Source organism: Nelusetta ayraudi, unplaced genomic scaffold, assembly GCF_046127955.1.
Source record: "Nelusetta ayraudi isolate G7.1 ecotype Tasmania unplaced genomic scaffold, CSIRO-AGI_Nayr_v1 ptg000042l, whole genome shotgun sequence".
NCBI lineage: Eukaryota > Metazoa > Chordata > Actinopteri > Tetraodontiformes > Monacanthidae > Nelusetta > Nelusetta ayraudi.
Window position 1 is genome coordinate 8,593,139 of NW_027466092.1, and position 24,271 is coordinate 8,617,409.

General features: G+C 38.9%; 2 protein-coding genes and 1 long non-coding RNA gene across 3 annotated transcripts; all 3 read right to left on the bottom strand.

The window, feature by feature from the left end:
- Positions 1–77: 77 nt before the first annotated feature.
- LOC142894296 (fibronectin-like) lies at positions 78–11,772 on the bottom strand. The gene is made up of 18 exons (XM_076035558.1): positions 11,765–11,772; positions 11,366–11,658; positions 10,851–11,111; positions 9,689–9,943; positions 9,185–9,445; positions 8,580–8,834; positions 6,384–6,638; positions 5,878–6,138; positions 4,984–5,238; positions 4,422–4,676; positions 3,909–4,163; positions 3,502–3,762; positions 3,058–3,303; positions 2,585–2,839; positions 1,981–2,235; positions 1,121–1,673; positions 761–843; positions 78–621 (listed from the first exon to the last, which is right to left on the bottom strand). The coding sequence occupies exons 1-16, from the start codon at positions 11,770–11,772 to the stop codon at positions 1,345–1,347; spliced, it is 3,960 nt and encodes a 1,319-aa protein (XP_075891673.1). The 3' UTR covers positions 78–621; positions 761–843; positions 1,121–1,344.
- Positions 11,773–11,946: 174 nt separating this feature from the next.
- Positions 11,947–13,317, bottom strand: LOC142893478 (uncharacterized). Its single transcript, XR_012927712.1, has 3 exons — positions 13,048–13,317; positions 12,533–12,793; positions 11,947–12,182 (listed from the first exon to the last, which is right to left on the bottom strand). It is a non-coding gene; the product is annotated as an uncharacterized LOC142893478 (long non-coding RNA).
- A 281-nt stretch (positions 13,318–13,598) lies between these two features.
- LOC142894297 (receptor-type tyrosine-protein phosphatase eta-like) lies at positions 13,599–22,366 on the bottom strand. Its single transcript, XM_076035559.1, has 12 exons — positions 21,976–22,366; positions 21,414–21,668; positions 20,898–21,158; positions 19,731–19,985; positions 19,227–19,487; positions 16,957–17,211; positions 16,395–16,649; positions 15,880–16,140; positions 15,280–15,534; positions 14,719–14,973; positions 14,215–14,475; positions 13,599–13,864 (listed from the first exon to the last, which is right to left on the bottom strand). The coding sequence occupies exons 1-12, from the start codon at positions 22,310–22,312 to the stop codon at positions 13,599–13,601; spliced, it is 3,177 nt and encodes a 1,058-aa protein (XP_075891674.1). The 5' UTR covers positions 22,313–22,366.
- Positions 22,367–24,271: the final 1,905 nt, after the last annotated feature.

The following is a 24,271-nucleotide window of genomic DNA, read 5'->3' on the forward strand; positions in this document are numbered from 1 at the left end:
AGTAATAAGAGACCAGGCGCCTTTACCAAACACTTCTGTCATGGTGTATACAACAATTTAAATAGAGCTCAGTCATACTAGTTTTATTCCAAGGCTTTTATTTCAGTTGAAGTTTCAAAACATATTTAATATGCTACAATTAACAGAAAACTCTGGTTACCAGACACAAACACTCAAAAGTGTTGATATAAGGACTGCATACAATGGAAATGATCACAGCTAAGTTCATTGCACTTCATCGAATTAATACAAACTATTCAATACAACACATTATACAACATCTAGTGAATACAGAAAATACTCAGGTAAGAAGATGCAAACATAGCTGTAGACATACAAAAAATGTAAGACACTGGCTCAAATGTTCTTCAATACATGTATACACGTTGCTATTATAGACACAAAAACACAGGATACAAGTGCTTTATTTTATTAAAACACAAATGTAATAGGATAAAATGATTTTACTAAAATCTTTGAGGTGAGATATTTCAGATATATCTGGCTTTCACATCCAAACAGTCCACGTTTCAAGTTCTTTAGTCTCCATCGGCTTCATGGCTCAATTTGTTGAACCCTTACGGACGTCACTATTGATTGTAATCCAATATTCCTCAGGTACTAGATGACAAATAAAAAGACAAGAAAAAAGGACACATGAGACTGATATCTACTAAAAAATACAATCATGAATTATTTTAATTCAAAATTTAAGCAAGACAAAAAGATAAAAAAGGAAGTGAACAAGAGTGACTCTTACCTGCTCTAAAAGCCTCTGTATGTCTGACTCTGAGAGCTGAGGGGATGACCTTAATTTCATCTTTAATCCGACAACAAAATTTGCTAGAATACAAAAAAATGATTGAGATTGAAAATCAGTGTGTTTTTATTTTATTTTATTTTAACTTGGAGTTTTAGAATTATTTTGAACAAAGATTAATATTTGCAAGAACTATGATTAATTTTTATGTTGGATTGAGAAACAGGGGTGGACAAATCAGGTGGACAAACTTTCAGGAAGGGTAGCATTTACTAACAAGCTCTTTAGAAATATATTTGTGTAATTGAACTTAAGGCTGAGAGGAAAGAATGAGATAAAATGAAATGTAAATATACTTACAAGAACCTTATGTTTTGATGACGGACAAAAGATGAGAAGATTGTTGTAGAAATCACAACAACAGAAAAAAGTTAATACTTGAAATGTATATACATTATACTCAATTATTTTTTCAGTTCAAAGTGTATGTGGCACAAAAAAGTTCAGCAGTTGAAACCCGGAGATATCTGTCAAAGTGCATCACTGACGCCAAAAACACACTGCATGAAGAATTTTTCAATGACTCAAATCAATGTAAAACTCAGTTCTCTTTGATGAGCGACTCTTATACACCTGACAACAAAGTGTCGAATCTCACCTGCCAAGGCTGTAACACTGATTCCACTGCTGAAAGTGTTCTCAAACACAGTGAAGAGGGTGAATGTGTACAAGGTTCCAGCAGTCAGGTTGGACACTGTGTAATTTACTGGTCCATTTCCACCTGGCGCATGGATGAGTATTTGTTCACCATTGAACCTGAGATGGAAGCTGTTGTTGTTCACAGTGTTCCATTGCAGAGTGATGCTGGTCTCATTTTGCCATATTACTCTGAAGCTGTCTGTGTTCTGAGGAGCTGAAAGGTGAAAGACACGAGAAATGTTTCTGGCAAAACTTATTCGCACCGGATAAAAAAGCAATTGGTCTTTTCTAAATAACAAACAATGTATAAAATGTGTAATCATATTGAGGAATATTCAGTGCAAAGTGAGTGTGGCACAGCAACATTCATCCGTGTAACCCCACAGACACCAGTCAAAGTGCATCACTGAAGCCAAAGACACAGTGCATGAAGAATGATTCAGTGAGTCAAATGAATGTAAAACTCAGTTCTCTTTGATGAGTGACACTTATACACCTGACAACAAAGTGTCACATCTCACCTGTGGCAGCTGTAACATTGACTCCAGTGCTGGTGATGTTCTCAAACACAGTGAAGAGAGTGAATGTGTACAAGGTTCCAGCAGTCAGCTTGGACACTGTGTGAATCACTGGGCCGTGTGCATCTGGTGCAGAGATTTTAATCTGAACACCATCAACCTGGAGTATAAAGTTACTGCTGTTCACCTTATTCCACTGCAGAGTGATGCTGGTTTCATTTTGTGAAATTGGATGAAAAAATGTTGTTGTTGCAGGAGCTAAAATTAAAAAGAGAAGATATGACAGCAGAATTAGAAGAAACCCTGCTTGATTGCAAAATGAAACTGCACAAACCATCATGTGGCATTACTGTCTGCACAAGATGGAACAAGAGAAAACATTTGTGTTCAAATAGCTTTTATTATTCTGCTACATTTCAAACTAGCCAGGTGGTGTTTTTTTCAATTTTTTTTATATATTTTTTTATTTTTTACAAAATACTAATTTAGAAGCAGAAGAGAAATGGACAATTTGATGGAAAAAACAGAATATGTGTTTGTGAATCAGTTATCAGAGGGTAGATGCTAATAAAGCTGAAGCAGATTGAAGGTGAGGGTCTTCTCTCACCTGTGGCAGTTGTAACATTGACTCCACTGCTGCTGATGTTCTCAAACACAGTGAAGAGAGTGAATGTGTACAAGGTTCCAGCAGTCAGGCTGGACACTGTGTAGTTTACTGGTCCATTTCCATCTGGTGCAGGGATGAGTGTCTGAACACCATCAAACTGGAGGATAAAGCTGCTGTTGTTGACTTTGTTCCACTGCAGAGTGATGCTGCTCTCATCTTGAGTGACCAATTGAAAACTGTTTGTGTTCTTCGGAGCTGAAAATAAAAGTAAAGAAAAAAAGTTTAAACAAAGTGTTGTTTTGCTTCTTTTTTTTTTTTAACAAACAAAATAAGTTTTCTTGTAGTAAAAAGTATTTCAATGTGTATTGGCACTTGACATTAAAGCATCACATACAAAGATAAAAGGGCAAATGACCATCAAAAAAAAGAAAGATGCTAACTCCAGTAAGGACGTCGGGAGTGGAATAATTTACCTGTTGCAGCAACAGTAGAGATTCTACCCTTTTGAATGTTCTCTAACACAGTGAAGAGAGTGAATGTGTACAGAGTTCCAGCAGTGAGATTTGAAACTGTATAATTTACTGGTCCATTTCCATCTGGTGCAGCGATGTTTATTTGCACACCATCAAACTGGAGAATAAAGCTGCTATTGCCAACTCTTTTCCACTGCAGGGTGATGCTGGTCTCATTTTGTTGAATTGGTGCAAAGCTTTTTAAATCTAAACAAGAAACAACAGCTATCAAAATGGGTCCTTTGTTAAGGAACATTCAATACAAATTGAATCCGGCATAATGAATCAGAGGTCATTTATCAAAGTAAATCTTGGTAGCCAAAGAGAGAGTGCAAGAAAACTGACTTGACTGAAATGACTGAACACCCAAAAATCTAAGAAAAGCGGACAAAGTTCACATCTCACCTGTGACAGCTGCAACACTGATTCCACTGCTGCTGATGTTCTCAAACACAGTGAAGAGAGTGAATGTGTACAAGGTTCCAGCAGTCAGCTTGGACACTGTGTGAATCACTTCTCCCTCTCCTCTGGATGCAGGGACATGTAGCTCTGTGTCATTAAATTGAATCAACAGTATATAGCTGTTGTTGTGCACTGGACTCCACTTCAGAGTGATGCTGGTCTCATCACTTGATATTGCTTGAAAAAAGTTGGTATTTGATGGAGCTGAAAAGTGGTAAAGTGAGAAATGCATTGAAAACTTCATTTCAGAATGAATTAGCATTGAAAAAAAATATAATGAAATACTGTTTGACTGGAATGAAAAAAAAAAACATATTAAGATGGATATGAAAGAAATGTATGTAACCAACCTGTGACTGCTGAAAGACTTCTTCCACTGCTGGTGACGTTCTCAAACACAGTGAAGAGAGTGAATGTGTACAAGATTCCAGCAGTCAGGTTGGACACTGTGTAATTTACTGGTCCATTTCCATCTGGTGCAGGGATGAGTGTCTGAACACCATCAAACTGGAGGATAAAGCTACTGTTGCTCACTTTGCTCCACTGCAGAGTGATGCTGCTCTCATCTTGTCTTAGTGATATTAAACTATCAGCATTTGATGGAGCTGAAAACAGAGGAAGAGCAGATTCAACATGAAGATTTTGGAAGAGGAACATTAAAAAAACCAATACTATGTCTTGATGGTCTTTGCTATGGATAAAATTGCTCTCTTTGTAATCATCTCTTGAAAAGCACTTTTGAAGACAACGGACACAGTGAAATATTCATTCTATTCATAAACACATAATGTGAAGAGCAGCAAAACCACTCAATGAAAGCAACTGAAAAGAAAGTGAAAAGAAAGCAAAGTGTGACATTTCACCTGTGGCAGCTTTAATACTAACTCCACTGCTGAAAGTTTCCTCAAACACAGTGAAGAGAGTGAATGTGTACAGGGTTCCAGCAGTCAGGTTGGACACTGTGTAGTTTATTGGTCCATTTATATCTGGCGCAGAAATGTGTACATATGTTCCATTGAAGCGTAGAATGAAGCTGTTCTTGGTCACTGCATTCCACTGCAGAGTGATGCTGGTCTCATCTTGAGTTGCTGCTTGGAAACTGTCGGTGTTCTGAGGAGCTGAAGAGTGAAAGACATGAGAAAAGTTTGAGTGAAAAGACATGAGCACAGGTAAAACATCAATGTGTTAGTGCTGAACAAGAGACTATCTATAAAAATGGGTAAATATAATGAGGATTCGTCAGTCCAAAATGTATGTGGCACAAAAAAGTCCAGCAGTTGAAACCCAGAGATATCTGTCAACCTCTATCACTGAAGCCAAAGACACAGTGCATGAAGAATGATTCAGTGAGTCAAATGACTGTAAAACTCAGTTCTCTTTGATGAGTGACACTTATACACCTGACAACAAAGTGTCACATCTCACCTGTGGCAGCTGTAACATTGACTCCACTGCTGGTGATGTTCTCAAACACAGTGAAGAGAGTGAATGTGTACAGGGTTCCAGCAGTCAGCTTGGACACTGTGTGAATCACTGGGCCGTGTGCATCTGGTGCAGAGATTTTTATCTGAACACCATCAACCTGGAGTATAAAGTTACTGCTGTTCACCTTATTCCACTGCAGAGTGATGCTGGTTTCATTTTGTGAAATTGGATGAAAAAAGGTTGTTGTTGCTGGAGCTAAAATTGAAAAGAGCAGATATGACAGCAGAATTAGAAGAAACCCTGCTTGTTTGCAAATTGAAACTGCACAAACCATCATCATGTGTTACTGTCTGCACAAGATGGAACAAGAGAAAATATTTTCGTTCAAATGGTTGTGGTACTCTTCGCCACATTTCACACTAGCCAGGTGATATTAGTTTTATTTTATTTTTTTGACAATATGCTCACTTAGAAAAAAAGAGAAATGGATGATTTGATGCAACACACATCCATTCACGCATTTGTGTGAATGAGAGGGACCCATTAGAGAACTGAAATGAAAGAAAGCAGAGATAAAGACGGTGGAAAATTTTAAGTACTTGGGGGTCAACATTCCAGAGAAACAAAGAGTGTGAAAAACAGGTGAAGAAGAACATCTAGGTATGATGGAGAAAATTTTCACTTCTGAAATTTTGAGGAAGAATGCAAGGAAAAGTGTCGAAAAGAGTAGTAAGAGCAGCAATATTGTATGATTTAGGGACAGTGGCAGTGAGGAGAGTCAGGAGGCAGAGCTGCAGGAAGCACAGATTCAAATGCTGAGCTTTGCTCTGGAGTGACCAGGATGGAGAAGGTCAGGGAAGCTGAAGCAGATTGAAGGGGAGGGTCTTCTCTCACCTGTGACAGCTGCAACACTGATTCCACTGCTGGTGATGTTCTCAAACACAGTGAAGAGAGTGAATGTGTACAAGGTTCCAGCAGTCAGGTTGGACACTGTGTGAATCACTTCTCCCTCTCCTCTGGATGCAGGGACATGTAGCTCTGTGCCATTAAATTGAATCAACAGTATATAGCTGTTGTTGTTCACTGGACTCCACTTCAGAGTGATGCTGGTCTCATCACTTGATATTGCTTGAAAAAAGTTGGTATTTGATGGAGCTGAAAAGTGGTAAAGTGAGAAATGCATTGAAAACTTCATTTCAGAATGAATTAGCATTGGAAAAAAATCTAATGAAATACTGTTTGAACAAGATTAAACAGATTTTCATGTCCGTTTGATTCAAAGCATGCTTGTTGCTTTTGACTATTTCTTGCAAAACCTTTACTATGATGCAATTCTTCATTTCTGGATTGAAAAAAAGAAACATATTAAGATGGATATGAAAGAAATGTATGTAACCAACCTGTGACTGCTGAAAGACTTCTTCCACTGCTGGTGACGTTCTCAAACACAGTGAAGAGAGTGAATGTGTACAAGATTCCAGCAGTCAGGTTGGACACTGTGTAATTTACTGGTCCATTTCCATCTGGTGCAGGGATGAGTGTCTGAACACCATCAAACTGGAGGATAAAGCTGCTGTTGCTCACTTTGCTCCACTGCAGAGTGATGCTGCTCTCATCTTGTCTTAGTGATATTAAACTATCAGCATTTGATGGAGCTGAAAACAGAGGAAGAGCAGATTCAACATGAAGATTTTGGAAGAGGAACATTAAAAACCCTAATTATTATGTCTTGAGGGTCTTTGCTATGGATAAACTTCTCTCTTTTTAAACATCTCTTGAAAAGCACTTTTGAAGACAATGAGCACATTGAAAAAATAATTTAAATCAAAAACACAATGAGAAAAACAACATCAACAAATCCACTCAATGAGAGCAACTGCAAAAAGTAAACGAAAAGAAAGGAAAGTGTGACATCTCACCTGTGGCAGTTGTAACACTGACTCCAGTGCTGGTGATGTTCTCAAACACAGTGAAGAGAGTGAATGTGTACAAGGTTCCAGCAGTCAGCTTGGACACTGTGTGAATCACTGGGCCGTGTGCATCTGGTGCAGAGATTTTAATCTGAACACCATCAACCTGGAGTATAAAGTTACTGCTGTTCACCTTATTCCACTGCAGAGTGATGCTGGTTTGATTTTGTGAAATTGGATGAAAAAATGTTGTTGTTGCAGGAGCTAAAATTAAAAAGAGAAGATATGACAGCAGAATTAGAAGAAACCCTGCTTGATAGCAAAATGAAACTGCACAAATCATCATGTGGCATTACTGTCTGCACAAGATGGAACAAGAGAAAACATTTGTGTTCAAATAGCTTTTATTACTCTTTTCAAACAACATCGTTTCAAAGCAACATTTCAAACTAGCCAGGTGGTGCTGTTTTTTTGTTTTGTTTTTTTACAAAATGCTCACTTAGAAACAAAAGAGAAATGGAAAATTTGATGGAAAAAACAGAATATGTTTGTGCATCAGTTATCAGAGGGTAGATGCTAATAAAGCTGAAAGACATTGAGATTTCTCACCTGTGGCAGCTGTAACATTGACTCCAGTGCTGCTGATGTTCTCAAACACAGTGAAGAGAGTGAATGTGTACAAGGTTCCAGCAGTCAGCTTGGACACTGTGTGAATCACTTCTCCCTCTCCTCTGGATGCAGGGACATGTAGCTCTGTGTCATTAAATTGAATCAACAGTATATAGCTGTTGTTGTGCACTGGACTCCATTTCAGAGTGATGCTGGTCTCATCACTTGATATTGCTTGAAAAAAGTTGGTATTTGATGGAGCTGAAAAGTGTGAAAACGTGAGAGGAGTGAGAATTGAACTGACAATGAACATCATTCATTTATTCATTTCCAAAGAATTAGCATTTAACATGATTGCAACACCTCTGAAACAAACTAAAAAACCAAAAACAAATGGGTTATGTTTTTCCCTTTCCAAAAGACTGAGAACATGGAAATTCTTGATCATTTTCAAATCTTCAATTTGGTATTGATGAAAATGGTTCCAGCACATCTCATGGAGTGTCTTAACTCACCTGTTGGAGCAACGATAGAGGCTCCACTACTCCGGATGTTCTCAAACACAGTCAAGAGGGTGAATGTGTACAAGGTTCCAGCAGTCAGGTTGGACACTGTGTAATTTACTGGTCCATTTCCACCTGGCGCATGGATGAGTATTTGTTCACCATTGAACCTGAGATGGAAGCTGTTGTTGTTCACAGTGTTCCATTGCAGAGTGATGCTGGTCTCATTTTGCCATATTACTCTGAAGCTGTCTGTGTTCTGAGGAGCTGAAAGGTGAAAGACACGAGAAATGTTTCTGGCAAAACTTATTCGCACCGGATAAAAAAGCAATTGGTCTTTTCTAAATAACAAACAATGTATAAAATGTGTAAACATATTGAGGAATATTCAGTGCAAAGTGAGTGTGGCACAGCAACATTCATTCGTGTAACCCCACAGACACCAGTCAAAGTGCATCACTGAAGCCAAAGACACAGTGCATGAAGAATGATTCAGTGACTCAAATGACTGTAAAACTCAGTTCTCTTTGATGAGCGACACTTATACACCTGACAACAAAGTGTCACATCTCACCTGTGGCAGTTGTAACATTGACTCCAGTGCTGGTGATGTTCTCAAACACAGTGAAGAGAGTGAATGTGTACAAGGTTCCAGCAGTCAGGCTGGACACTGTGTGAATCACTGGGCCGTGTGCATCTGGTGCAGAGATTTTAATCTGAACACCATCAACCTGGAGTATAAAGTTACTGCTGTTCACCTTATTCCACTGCAGAGTGATGCTGGTTTCATTTTGTGAAATTGGATGAAAAAAGGTTGTTGTTGCAGGAGCTAAAATTAAAAAGAGAAGATATGACAACAGAATTAGAAGAAACCCTGCTTGATTGCAAAATGAAACTGTACAAACCATCATGTGGCATTACTGTCTGCACAAGATGGAACAAGAGAAAACATTTGTGTTCAAATAGCTTGTATTACTCTGCTACATTTCAAACTAGCCAGGTGGTGTTTTTTTCAATTTTTTTTCCAATTTTTTTTATTTTTTAACAAAATACTAATTTAGAAGCAGAAGAGAAATGGACAATTTGATGGAAAAAACAGAATATGTGTTTGTGAATCAGTTATCAGAGGGTAGATGCTAATAAAGCTGAAGCAGATTGAAGGTGAGGGTCTTCTCTCACCTGTGGCAGTTGTAACATTGACTCCACTGCTGCTGATGTTCTCAAACACAGTGAAGAGAGTGAATGTGTACAAGGTTCCAGCAGTCAGGCTGGACACTGTGTGAATCACTTCTCCCTCTCCTCTGGATGCAGGGACATGTAGCTCTTTGCCATTAAATTGAATCAACAGTATATAGCTGTTGTTGTTCACTGGACTCCACTTCAGAGTGATGCTGGTCTCATCACTTGATATTGCTTGAAAAAAGTTGGTATTTGATGGAGCTGAAAGAAGGAAATGTGAGAGAAGTGAGAAGTGAATTGAAAAAAAATGTTATTGTTTGAATAATGTAGCTTTCAAGATGTTTGCAATACCATCACAACAACAACAACAAACCAAAAACATAAGTGTTATGTGTTTTCTATGTCATAAGATTGAGAATAATGTAATTCTTCTTCATTTTCAAATCTTCAGTTTGGTATTGATGAAAATGGTTCCAGCACATCTCATGGAGTGTCTTAACTCACCTGTTGGAGCAACGATAGAGGCTCCACTACTCCGGATGTTCTCAAACACAGTCAAGAGGGTGAATGTGTACAAGGTTCCAGCAGTCAGGTTGGACACTGTGTAATTTACTGGTCCATTTCCACCTGGCGCATGGATGAGTATTTGTTCACCATTGAACCTGAGATGGAAGCTGTTGTTGTTCACAGTGTTCCATTGCAGAGTGATGCTGGTCTCATTTTGCCATATTACTCTGAAGCTGTCTGTGTTCTGAGGAGCTGAAAGGTGAAAGGCGAGAAAAATGTGTGGGAAAAGAACTTAGCACTGGATAAAAAAAGAATCAGTTATTCCAAAACCAGAAACTATGTATAAAATTGTGTAATCATATTGAGGAATATTCAGTGCAAAGTGAGTGTGGCACAACAACATTCATCAGTGTAACCCCACAGACACCAGTCAAAGTGCATCACTGAAGACAAAGACACAGTGCATGAAGAATGATTCAGTGAGTCAAATGACTGTAAAACTCAGTTCTCTTTGATGAGTGACTCTTATACACCTGACAACAAAGTGTCACATCTCACCTGTGGCAGTTGTAACATTGACTCCAGTGCTGGTGATGTTCTCAAACACAGTGAAGAGAGTGAATGTGTACAAGGTTCCAGCAGTCAGCTTGGACACTGTGTGAATCACTGGGCCGTGTGCATCTGGTGCAGAGATTTTAATCTGAACACCATCAACCTGGAGTATAAAGTTACTGCTGTTCACCTTATTCCACTGCAGAGTGATGCTGGTTTGATTTTGTGAAATTGGATGAAAAAATGTTGTTGTTGCAGGAGCTAAAATTAAAAAGAGAAGATATGACAGCAGAATTAGAAGAAACCCTGCTTGATAGCAAAATGAAACTGCACAAATCATCATGTGGCATTACTGTCTGCACAAGATGGAACAAGAGAAAACATTTGTGTTCAAATAGCTTTTATTACTCTTTTCAAACAACATCCTTTCAAAGCAACATTTCAAACTAGCCAGGTGGTGCTGTTTTTTTGTTTTGTTTTTTTTACAAAATGCTCACTTAGAAACAAAAGAGAAATGGAAAATTTGATGGAAAAAACAGAATATGTTTGTGCATCAGTTATCAGAGGGTAGATGCTAATAAAGCTGAAAGACATTGAGATTTCTCACCTGTGGCAGCTGTAACATTGACTCCACTGCTGCTGATGTTCTCAAACACAGTGAAGAGAGTGAATGTGTACAAGGTTCCAGCAGTCAGCTTGGACACTGTGTGAATCACTTCTCCCTCTCCTCTGGATGCAGGGACATGTAGCTCTGTGTCATTAAATTGAATCAACAGTATATAGCTGTTGTTGTGCACTGGACTCCATTTCAGAGTGATGCTGGTCTCATCACTTGATATTGCTTGAAAAAAGTTGGTATTTGATGGAGCTGAAAAGTGTGAAAACGTGAGAGGAGTGAGAATTGAACTGACAATGAACATCATTCATTTATTCATTTCCAAAGAATTAGCATTTAACATGATTGCAACACCTCTGAAACAAACTAAAAAACCAAAAACAAATGGGTTATGTTTTTCCCTTTCCAAAAGACTGAGAACATGGAAATTCTTGATCATTTTCAAATCTTCAATTTGGTATTGATGAAAATGGTTCCAGCACATCTCATGGAGTGTCTTAACTCACCTGTTGGAGCAACGATAGAGGCTCCACTACTCCGGATGTTCTCAAACACAGTCAAGAGGGTGAATGTGTACAAGGTTCCAGCAGTCAGGTTGGACACTGTGTAATTTACTGGTCCATTTCCACCTGGCGCATGGATGAGTATTTGTTCACCATTGAACCTGAGATGGAAGCTGTTGTTGTTCACAGTGTTCCATTGCAGAGTGATGCTGGTCTCATTTTGCCATATTACTCTGAAGCTGTCTGTGTTCTGAGGAGCTGAAAGGTGAAAGACACGAGAAATGTTTCTGGCAAAACTTATTCGCACCGGATAAAAAAGCAATTGGTCTTTTCTAAATAACAAACAATGTATAAAATGTGTAAACATATTGAGGAATATTCAGTGCAAAGTGAGTGTGGCACAGCAACATTCATCCGTGTAACCCCACAGACACCAGTCAAAGTGCATCACTGAAGCCAAAGACACAGTGCATGAAGAATGATTCAGTGACTCAAATGACTGTAAAACTCAGTTCTCTTTGATGAGCGACACTTATACACCTGACAACAAAGTGTCACATCTCACCTGTGGCAGTCTTAACATTGACTCCAGTGCTGGTGATGTTCTCAAACACAGTGAAGAGAGTGAATGTGTACAAGGTTCCAGCAGTCAGCTTGGACACTGTGTGAATCACTGGGCCGTGTGCATCTGGTGCAGAGATTTTAATCTGAACACCATCAACCTGGAGTATAAAGTTACTGCTGTTCACCTTATTCCACTGCAGAGTGATGCTGGTTTCATTTTGTGAAATTGGATGAAAAAAGGTTGTTGTTGCAGGAGCTAAAATTAAAAAGAGAAGATATGACAACAGAATTAGAAGAAACCCTGCTTGATTGCAAAATGAAACTGTACAAACCATCATGTGGCATTACTGTCTGCACAAGATGGAACAAGAGAAAACATTTGTGTTCAAATAGCTTTTATTACTCTGCTACATTTCAAACTAGCCAGGTGGTGTTTTTTTCAATTTTTTTTCCAATTTTTTTTATTTTTTAACAAAATACTAATTTAGAAGCAGAAGAGAAATGGACAATTTGATGGAAAAAACAGAATATGTGTTTGTGAATCAGTTATCAGAGGGTAGATGCTAATAAAGCTGAAGCAGATTGAAGGTGAGGGTCTTCTCTCACCTGTGGCAGTTGTAACATTGACTCCACTGCTGCTGATGTTCTCAAACACAGTGAAGAGAGTGAATGTGTACAAGGTTCCAGCAGTCAGGCTGGACACTGTGTGAATCACTTCTCCCTCTCCTCTGGATGCAGGGACATGTAGCTCTTTGCCATTAAATTGAATCAACAGTATATAGCTGTTGTTGTTCACTGGACTCCACTTCAGAGTGATGCTGGTCTCATCACTTGATATTGCTTGAAAAAAGTTGGTATTTGATGGAGCTGAAAAGTGTGAAAACGTGAGAGGAGTGAGAATTGAACTGACAATGAACATCATTCATTTATTCATTTCCAAAGAATTAGCATTTAACATGATTGCAACACCTCTGAAACAAACTAAAAAACCAAAAACAAATGGGTTATGTTTTTCCCTTTCCAAAAGACTGAGAACATGGAAATTCTTGATCATTTTCAAATCTTCAATTTGGTATTGATGAAAATGGTTCCAGCACATCTCATGGAGTGTCTTAACTCACCTGTTGGAGCAACGATAGAGGCTCCACTACTCCGGATGTTCTCAAACACAGTCAAGAGGGTGAATGTGTACAAGGTTCCAGCAGTCAGGTTGGACACTGTGTAATTTACTGGTCCATTTCCACCTGGTGCATTGATGAGTATTTGTTCACCATTGAACCTGAGATGGAAGCTGTTGTTGTTCACAGTGTTCCATTGCAGAGTGATGCTGGTCTCATTTTGCCATATTACTCTGAAGCTGTCTGTGTTCTGAGGAGCTGAAAGGTGAAAGACACGAGAAATGTTTCTGGCAAAACTTATTCGCACCGGATAAAAAAGCAATTGGTCTTTTCTAAATAACAAACAATGTATAAAATGTGTAATCATATTGAGGAATATTCAGTGCAAAGTGAGTGTGGCACAGCAACATTCATCCGTGTAACCCCACAGACACCAGTCAAAGTGCATCACTGAAGCCAAAGACACAGTGCATGAAGAATGATTCAGTGACTCAAATGACTGTAAAACTCAGTTCTCTTTGATGAGCGACACTTATACACCTGACAACAAAGTGTCACATCTCACCTGTGGCAGTTTTAACATTGACTCCAGTGCTGGTGATGTTCTCAAACACAGTGAAGAGAGTGAATGTGTACAAGGTTCCAGCAGTCAGCTTGGACACTGTGTGAATCACTGGGCCGTGTGCATCTGGTGCAGAGATTTTAATCTGAACACCATCAACCTGGAGTATAAAGTTACTGCTGTTCACCTTATTCCACTGCAGAGTGATGCTGGTTTCATTTTGTGAAATTGGATGAAAAAAGGTTGTTGTTGCAGGAGCTAAAATTAAAAAGAGAAGATATGACAACAGAATTAGAAGAAACCCTGCTTGATTGCAAAATGAAACTGTACAAACCATCATGTGGCATTACTGTCTGCACAAGATGGAACAAGAGAAAACATTTGTGTTCAAATAGCTTTTATTACTCTGCTACATTTCAAACTAGCCAGGTGGTGTTTTTTTCAATTTTTTTTCCAATTTTTTTTATTTTTTAACAAAATACTAATTTAGAAGCAGAAGAGAAATGGACAATTTGATGGAAAAAACAGAATATGTGTTTGTGAATCAGTTATCAGAGGGTAGATGCTAATAAAGCTGAAGCAGATTGAAGGTGAGGGTCTTCTCTCACCTGTGGCAGTTGTAACATTGACTCCACTGCTGCTGATGTTCTCAAACACAGTGAAGAGAGTGAATGTGTACAAGGTTCCAGCAGTCAGCTTGGACACTGTGTGAATCACTTCTCCCTCTCCTCTGGATGCAGGGACATGTAGCTCTGTGTCATTAAATTGAATCAACAGTATATAGCTGTTGTTGTTCACTGGACTCCACTTCAGAGTGATGCTGGTCTCATCACTTGATATTGCTTGAAAAAAGTTGGTATTTGATGGAGCTGAAAGAAGGAAATGTGAGAGAAGTGAGAAGTGAATTGAAAAAAAATGTTATTGTTTGAATAATGTAGCTTTCAAGATGTTTGCAATACCATCACAACAACAACAACAAACCAAAAACATAAGTGTTATGTGTTTTCTATGTCATAAGATTGAGAATAATGTAATTCTTCTTCATTTTCAAATCTTCAGTTTGGTATTGATGAAAATGGTTCCAGCACATCTCATGGAGTGTCTTAACTCACCTGTTGGAGCAACGATAGAGGCTCCACTACTCCGGATGTTCTCAAACACAGTCAAGAGGGTGAATGTGTACAAGGTTCCAGCAGTCAGGTTGGACACTGTGTAATTTACTGGTCCATTTCCACCTGGCGCATGGATGAGTATTTGTTCACCATTGAACCTGAGATGGAAGCTGTTGTTGTTCACAGTGTTCCATTGCAGAGTGATGCTGGTCTCATTTTGCCATATTACTCTGAAGCTGTCTGTGTTCTGAGGAGCTGAAAGGTGAAAGGCGAGAAAAATGTGTGGGAAAAGAACTTAGCACTGGATAAAAAAAGAATCAGTTATTCCAAAACCAGAAACTATGTATAAAATTGTGTAATCATATTGAGGAATATTCAGTGCAAAGTGAGTGTGGCACAGCAACATTCATCCGTGTAACCCCACAGACACCAGTCAAAGTGCATCACTGAAGACAAAGACACAGTGCATGAAGAATGATTCAGTGAGTCAAATGACTGTAAAACTCAGTTCTCTTTGATGAGTGACTCTTATACACCTGACAACAAAGTGTCACATCTCACCTGTGGCAGTTGTAACATTGACTCCAGTGCTGGTGATGTTCTCAAACACAGTGAAGAGAGTGAATGTGTACAAGGTTCCAGCAGTCAGCTTGGACACTGTGTGAATCACTGGGCCGTGTGCATCTGGTGCAGAGATTTTAATCTGAACACCATCAACCTGGAGTATAAAGTTACTGCTGTTCACCTTATTCCACTGCAGAGTGATGCTGGTTTGATTTTGTGAAATTGGATGAAAAAATGTTGTTGTTGCAGGAGCTAAAATTAAAAAGAGAAGATATGACAGCAGAATTAGAAGAAACCCTGCTTGATAGCAAAATGAAACTGCACAAATCATCATGTGGCATTACTGTCTGCACAAGATGGAACAAGAGAAAACATTTGTGTTCAAATAGCTTTTATTACTCTTTTCAAACAACATCGTTTCAAAGCAACATTTCAAACTAGCCAGGTGGTGCTGTTTTTTTGTTTTGTTTTTTTACAAAATGCTCACTTAGAAACAAAAGAGAAATGGAAAATTTGATGGAAAAAACAGAATATGTTTGTGCATCAGTTATCAGAGGGTAGATGCTAATAAAGCTGAAAGACATTGAGATTTCTCACCTGTGGCAGCTGTAACATTGACTCCAGTGCTGCTGATGTTCTCAAACACAGTGAAGAGAGTGAATGTGTACAAGGTTCCAGCAGTCAGGTTGGACACTGTGTGAATCACTTCTCCCTCTCCTCTGGATGCAGGGACATGTAGCTCTGTGTCATTAAATTGAATCAACAGTATATAGCTGTTGTTGTGCACTGGACTCCATTTCAGAGTGATGCTGGTCTCATCACTTGATATTGCTTGAAAAAAGTTGGTATTTGATGGAGCTGAAAAGTGTGAAAACGTGAGAGGAGTGAGAATTGAACTGACAATGAACATCATTCATTTATTCATTTCCAAAGAATTAGCATTTAACATGATTGCAACACCTCTGAAACAAACTAAAAAACCAAAAACAAATGGGTTATGTTTTTCCCTTTCCAAAAGACTGAGAACATGGAAATTCTTGATCATTTTCAAATCTTCAATTTGGTATTGATGAAAATGGTTCCAGCACATCTCATGGAGTGTCTTAACTCACCTGTTGGAGCAACGATAGAGGCTCCACTACTCCGGATGTTCTCAAACACAGTCAAGAGGGTGAATGTGTACAAGGTTCCAGCAGTCAGGTTGGACACTGTGTAATTTACTGGTCCATTTCCGCCTGGTGCATGGATGAGTATTTGTTCACCATTGAACCTGAGATGGAAGCTGTTGTTGTTCACAGTGTTCCATTGCAGAGTGATGCTGGTCTCATTTTGCCATATTACTCTGAAGCTGTCTGTGTTCTGAGGAGCTGAAAGGTGAAAGACACGAGAAATGTTTCTGGCAAAACTTATTCGCACCGGATAAAAAAGCAATTGGTCTTTTCTAAATAACAAACAATGTATAAAATGTGTAAACATATTGAGGAATATTCAGTGCAAAGTGAGTGTGGCACAGCAACATTCATTCGTGTAACCCCACAGACACCAGTCAAAGTGCATCACTGAAGCCAAAGACACAGTGCATGAAGAATGATTCAGTGACTCAAATGACTGTAAAACTCAGTTCTCTTTGATGAGCGACTCTTATACACCTGACAACAAAGCGTGACATCTCACCTGTGGCAGCTGTAACATTGACTCCAGTGCTGGTGATGTTCTCAAACACAGTGAAGAGAGTGAATGTGTACAAGGTTCCAGCAGTCAGCTTGGACACTGTGTGAATCACTGGGCCGTGTGCATCTGGTGCAGAGATTTTAATCTGAACACCATCAACCTGGAGTATAAAGTTACTGCTGTTCACCTTATTCCACTGCAGAGTGATGCTGGTTTCATTTTGTGAAATTGGATGAAAAAAGGTTGTTGTTGCAGGAGCTAAAATTAAAAAGAGAAGATATGACAACAGAATTAGAAGAAACCCTGCTTGATTGCAAAATGAAACTGTACAAACCATCATGTGGCATTACTGTCTGCACAAGATGGAACAAGAGAAAACATTTGTGTTCAAATAGCTTTTATTACTCTGCTACATTTCAAACTAGCCAGGTGGTGTTTTTTTCAATTTTTTTTCCAATTTTTTTTATTTTTTAACAAAATACTAATTTAGAAGCAGAAGAGAAATGGACAATTTGATGGAAAAAACAGAATATGTGTTTGTGAATCAGTTATCAGAGGGTAGATGCTAATAAAGCTGAAGCAGATTGAAGGTGAGGGTCTTCTCTCACCTGTGGCAGTTGTAACATTGACTCCACTGCTGCTGATGTTCTCAAACACAGTGAAGAGAGTGAATGTGTACAAGGTTCCAGCAGTCAGCTTGGACACTGTGTGAATCACTTCTCCCTCTCCTCTGGATGCAGGGACATGTAGCTCTTTGCCATTAAATTGAATCAACAGTATATAGCTGTTGTTGTTCACTGGACTCCATTTCAGAGTGATGCTGGTCTCATCACTTGATATTGCTTGAAAAAAGTTGGTATTTGATGGAGCTGAAAGAAGGAAATGTGAGAGAAGTGAGAAGTGAATTGAAAAAAAATGTTATTGTTTGAATAATGTAGCTTTCAAGATGTTTGCAATACCATCACAACAACAACAACAAACCAAAAACATAAGTGTTATGTGTTTTCTATGTCATAAGATTGAGAATAATGTAATTCTTCTTCATTTTCAAATCTTCAGTTTGGTATTGATGAAAATGGTTCCAGCACATCTCATGGAGTGTCTTAACTCACCTGTTGGAGCAACGATAGAGGCTCCACTACTCCGGATGTTCTCAAACACAGTCAAGAGGGTGAATGTGTACAAGGTTCCAGCAGTCAGGTTGGACACTGTGTAATTTACTGGTCCATTTCCACCTGGCGCATGGATGAGTATTTGTTCACCATTGAACCTGAGATGGAAGCTGTTGTTGTTCACAGTGTTCCATTGCAGAGTGATGCTGGTCTCATTTTGCCATATTACTCTGAAGCTGTCTGTGTTCTGAGGAGCTGAAAGGTGAAAGGCGAGAAAAATGTGTGGGAAAAGAACTTAGCACTGGATAAAAAAAGAATCAGTTATTCCAAAACCAGAAACTATGTATAAAATTGTGTAATCATATTGAGGAATATTCAGTGCAAAGTGAGTGTGGCACAACAACATTCATCAGTGTAACCCCACAGACACCAGTCAAAGTGCATCACTGAAGACAAAGACACAGTGCATGAAGAATGATTCAGTGAGTCAAATGACTGTAAAACTCAGTTCTCTTTGATGAGTGACTCTTATACACCTGACAACAAAGTGTCACATCTCACCTGTGGCAGTTGTAACATTGACTCCAGTGCTGGTGATGTTCTCAAACACAGTGAAGAGGGTGAATGTGTACAAGGTTCCAGCAGTCAGCTTGGACACTGTGTGAATCACTGGGCCGTGTGCATCTGGTGCAGAGATTTTAATCTGAACACCATCAACCTGGAGTATAAAGTTACTGCTGTTCACCTTATTCCACTGCAGAGTGATGCTGGTTTGATTTTGTGAAATTGGATGAAAAAATGTTGTTGTTGCAGGAGCTAAAATTAAAAAGAGAAGATATGACAGCAGAATTAGAAGAAACCCTGCTTGATAGCAAAATGAAACTGCACAAATCATCATGTGGCATTACTGTCTGCACAAGATGGAACAAGAGAAAACATTTGTGTTCAAATAGCTTTTATTACTCTTTTCAAACAACATCGTTTCAAAGCAACATTTCAAACTAGCCAGGTGGTGCTGTTTTTTTGTTTTGTTTTTTTACAAAATGCTCACTTAGAAACAAAAGAGAAATGGAAAATTTGATGGAAAAAACAGAATATGTTTGTGCATCAGTTATCAGAGGGTAGATGCTAATAAAGCTGAAAGACATTGAGATTTCTCACCTGTGGCAGCTGTAACATCGACTCCACTGCTGGTGATGTTCTCAAACACAGTGAAGAGAGTGAATGTGTACAAGGTTCCAGCAGTCAGCTTGGACACTGTGTGAATCACTTCTCCCTCTCCTCTGGATGCAGGGACATGTAGCTCTGTGTCATTAAATTGAATCAACAGTATATAGCTGTTGTTGTGCACTGGACTCCATTTCAGAGTGATGCTGGTCTCATCACTTGATATTGCTTGAAAAAAGTTGGTATTTGATGGAGCTGAAAGAAGGAAATGTGAGAGAAGTGAGAAGTGAATTGAAAAAAAATGTTATTGTTTGAATAATGTAGCTTTCAAGATGTTTGCAATACCATCACAACAACAACAACAAACCAAAAACATAAGTGTTATGTGTTTTCTATGTCATAAGATTGAGAATAATGTAATTCTTCTTCATTTTCAAATCTTCAGTTTGGTATTGATGAAAATGGTTCCAGCACATCTCATGGAGTGTCTTAACTCACCTGTTGGAGCAACGATAGAGGCTCCACTACTCCGGATGTTCTCAAACACAGTCAAGAGGGTGAATGTGTACAAGGTTCCAGCAGTCAGGTTGGACACTGTGTAATTTACTGGTCCATTTCCACCTGGCGCATGGATGAGTATTTGTTCACCATTGAACCTGAGATGGAAGCTGTTGTTGTTCACAGTGTTCCATTGCAGAGTGATGCTGGTCTCATTTTGCCATATTACTCTGAAGCTGTCTGTGTTCTGAGGAGCTGAAAGGTGAAAGGCGAGAAAAATGTGTGGGAAAAGAACTTAGCACTGGATAAAAAAAGAATCAGTTATTCCAAAACCAGAAACCATGTATAAAATTGTGTAATCATATTGAGGAATATTCAGTGCAAAGTGAGTGTGGCACAACAACATTCATCAGTGTAACCCCACAGACACCAGTCAAAGTGCATCACTGAAGACAAAGACACAGTGCATGAAGAATGATTCAGTGAGTCAAATGACTGTAAAACTCAGTTCTCTTTGATGAGTGACACTTATACACCTGACAACAAAGTGTCACATCTCACCTGTGGCAGTTGTAACACTGACTCCAGTGCTGGTGATGTTCTCAAACACAGTGAAGAGAGTGAATGTGTACAAGGTTCCAGCAGTCAGCTTGGACACTGTGTGAATCACTGGGCCGTGTGCATCTGGTGCAGAGATTTTAATCTGAACACCATCAACCTGGAGTATAAAGTTACTGCTGTTCACCTTATTCCACTGCAGAGTGATGCTGGTTTCATTTTGTGAAATTGGATGAAAAAAGGTTGTTGTAGCAGGAGCTAAAATTAAAAAGAGAAGATATGACAGCAGAATTAGAAGAAACGCTGCTTGATTGCAAAATGAAACTGCACAAACCATCATGTGGCATTACTGTCTGCACAAGATGGAACAAGAGAAAACATTTGTGTTCAAATAGCTTTTATTATTCTGCTACATTTCAAACTAGCCAGGTGGTGTTTTCTTCAATTTTTTTCAATTTTTTTTTATTTTTTTTTTAAAAATACTAATTTAGAAGCAGAAGAGAAATAGACAATTTGATGGAAAAAACAGAATATGTGTTTGTGAATCAGTTATCAGAGGGTAGATGCTAATAAAGCTGAAGCAGATTCAAGGTGAGGGTCTTCTCTCACCTGTGGCAGCTGTAACATTGACTCCACTGCTGCTGATGTTCTCAAACACAGTGAAGAGAGTGAATGTGTACAAGGTTCCAGCAGTCAGGTTGGACACTGTGTGAATCACTTCTCCCTCTCCTCTGGATGCAGGGACATGTAGCTCTGTGTCATTAAATTGAATCAACAGTATATAGCTGTTGTTGTGCACTGGACTCCATTTCAGAGTGATGCTGGTCTCATCTCTTGATATTGCTTGAAAAAAGTTGGTATTTGATGGAGCTGAAAAGTGTGAAAACGTGAGAGGAGTGAGAATTGAATTGACAATGAACATCATTCATTTATTCATTTCCAAAGAATTAGCATTTAACATGATTGCAACACCTCTGAAACAAACTAAAAAACCAAAAACAAATGGGTTATGTTTTTCCCTTTCCAAAACACTGAGAACATGGAAATTCTTGATCATTTTCAAATCTTCAATTTGGTATTGATGAAAATGGTTCCCAGCACATCTCATGGAGTGTCTTAACTCACCTGTTGGAGCAACGATAGAGGCTCCACTACTCCGGATGTTCTCAAACACAGTCAAGAGGGTGAATGTGTACAAGGTTCCAGCAGTCAGGTTGGACACTGTGTAATTTACTGGTCCATTTCCACCTGGTGCATGGATGAGTATTTGTTCACCATTGAACCTGAGATGGAAGCTGTTGTTGTTCACAGTGTTCCATTGCAGAGTGATGCTGGTCTCATTTTGCCATATTACTCTGAAGCTGTCTGTGTTCTGAGGAGCTGAAAGGTGAAAGACACGAGAAATGTTTCTGGGAAAACTTATTCGCACCGGATAAAAAAGCAATTGGTTATTTCTAAATAACAAACAATGTATAAAATGTGTAATCATATTGAGGAATATTCAGTGCAAAGTGAGTGTGGCACAGCAACATTCATTCGTGTAACCCCACAGACACCAGTCAAAGTGCATCACTGAAGCCAAAGACACAGTGCATGAAGAATGATTCAGTGAGTCAAATGACTGTAAAACTCAGTTCTCTTTGTTGAGCGACTCTTATACACCTGACAACAAAGTGTCACATCTCACCTGTGGCAGTTGTAACATTGACTCCAGTGCTGGTGATGTTCTCAAACACAGTGAAGAGAGTGAATGTGTACAAGGTTCCAGCAGTCAGCTTGGACACTGTGTGAATCACTGGGCCGTGTGCATCTGGTGCAGAGATTTTAATCTGAACACCATCAACCTGGAGTATAAAGTTATTGCTGTTCACCTTATTCCACTGCAGAGTGATGGTGGTTTCATTTTGTGAAATTGCATGAAAAAAGGTTGTTGTAGCAGGAGCTAAAATTAAAAAGAGAAGATATGACAGCAGAATTAGAAGAAACCCTGCTTGATTGCAAAATGAAACTGCACAAACCATCATGTGGCATTACTGTCTGCACAAGATGGAACAAGAGAAAACATTTGTGTTCAAATAGCTTTTATTATTCTGCTACATTTCAAACTAGCCAGGTGGTGTTTTTTTCAATTTTTTTCAATTTTTTTAATTAAAAAAAAAAAAAAAAACTAATTTAGAAGCAGAAGAGAAATGGACAATTTGATGGAAAAAACAGAATATGTGTTTGTGAATCAGTTATCAGAGGGTAGATGCTAATAAAGCTGAAGCAGATTGAAGGTGAGGGTCTTCTCTCACCTGTGGCAGTTGTAACATTGACTCCAGTGCTGGTGATGTTCTCAAACACAGTGAAGAGAGTGAATGTGTACAAGGTTCCAGCAGTCAGCTTGGACACTGTGTGAATCACTTCTCCCTCTCCTCTGGATGCAGGGACATGTAGCTCTGTGCCATTAAATTGAATCAACAGTATATAGCTGTTGTTGTTCACTGGACTCCACTTCAGAGTGATGCTGGTCTCATCACTTGATATTGCTTGAAAAAAGTTGGTATTTGATGGAGCTAAAAGAAGGAAATGTGAGAGAAGTGAGAAGTGAATTGAAAAACAATTTTATTGTTTGAATAATGTAGCTGTCAAGATGTTTGCAATACCATCGCAACAACAACAACAAACCAAAAACATAAGTGTTATGTGTTTTCTTTGTCATAAGATTGAGAATAATGTAATTCTTCTTCATTTTCAAATCTTCAGTTTGGTATTGATGAAAATGGTCCCCAGCACATCTCATGGAGTGTCTTAACTCACCTGTTGGAGCAACAATAGAGGCTCCACTACTCCGGATGTTCTCAAACACAGTGAAGAGGGTGAATGTGTACAAGGTTCCAGCAGTCAGATTGGACACTGTGTAATTTACTGGTCCATTTCCACCTGGTGCATGGATGAGTATTTGTTCACCATTGAACCTGAGATGGAAGCTGTTGTTGTTCACAGTGTTCCATTGCAGAGTGATGCTGGTCTCATTTTGCCATATTACTCTGAAGCTGTCTGTGTTCTGAGGAGCTGAAAGGTGAAAGGCGAGAAAAATGTGTGGGAAAAGAACTTAGCACTGGATAAAAAAAGAATCAGTTATTCCAAAACCAGAAACTATGTATAAAATTGTGTAATCATATTGAGGAATATTCAGTGCAAAGTGAGTGTGGCACAACAACATTCATCAGTGTAACCCCACAGACACCAGTCAAAGTGCATCAGTGCATGAAGAATGATTCAGTGACTCAAATCAATGTAAAACTCAGTTCTCTTTGATGAGCGACTCTTATACATCCGACAACAAAGTGTCACATCTCACCTGTGGCAGTTGTAACATTTACTCCAGTGCTGGTGATGTTCTCAAACACAGTGAAGAGAGTGAATGTGTACAAGGTTCCAGCAGTCAGGTTGGACACTGTGTGAATCACTTCTCCCTCTCCTCTGGATGCAGGGACATGTAGCTCTGTGCCATTAAATTGAATCAACAGTATATAGCTGTTGTTGTTCACTGGACTCCATTTCAGAGTGATGCTGGTCTCATCACTTGATATTGCTTCAAAAAAGTTGGTATTTGATGGAGCTGAAAAGTGTGAAAACGTGAGAGGAGTGAGAATTGAATTGACAATGAACATCATTCATTTATTCATTTCCAAAGAATTAGCATTTAACATGATTGCAACACCTCTGAAACAAACTAAAAAACCAAAAACAAATGGGTTATGTTTTTCCCTTTCCAAAACACTGAGAACATGGAAATTCTTGATCATTTTCAAATCTTCAGTTTGGTATTGATGAAAATGGTCCCCAGCACATCTCATGGAGTGTCTTAACTCACCTGTTGGAGCAACGATAGAGGCTCCACTACTCCGGATGTTCTCAAACACAGTCAAGAGGGTGAATGTGTACAAGGTTCCAGCAGTCAGGTTGGACACTGTGTAATTTACTGGTCCATTTCCACC

What these genes read in the sequence shown, in the direction of transcription:
- LOC142894296 (XM_076035558.1), bottom strand. An exon ending in CAATGTTACAACTGCCACAG is followed by an intron (nt 6,639 to 8,579) that starts GTGAGATGTGAC and finishes CTCTGTTTTCAG; the next exon opens with CTCCATCAAATGCTGATAGT. An exon ending in AAGTCTTTCAGCAGTCACAG is followed by an intron (nt 3,763 to 3,908) that starts GTTGGTTACATA and finishes ACCACTTTTCAG; the next exon opens with CTCCATCAAATACCAACTTT.
- LOC142894297 (XM_076035559.1), bottom strand. Translation starts at nt 22,312, where the DNA reads ATGATGGTTTGTGCAGTTTCATTTTGCAATCAAGCAGGGTTTCTTCTA. An exon ending in CTCTATCGTTGCTCCAACAG is followed by an intron (nt 21,159 to 21,413) that starts GTGAGTTAAGAC and finishes CACACTTTTCAG; the next exon opens with CTCCATCAAATACCAACTTT. An exon ending in CAATGTTACAGCTGCCACAG is followed by an intron (nt 19,986 to 20,897) that starts GTGAGAGAAGAC and finishes TTCACCTTTCAG; the next exon opens with CTCCTCAGAACACAGACAGC.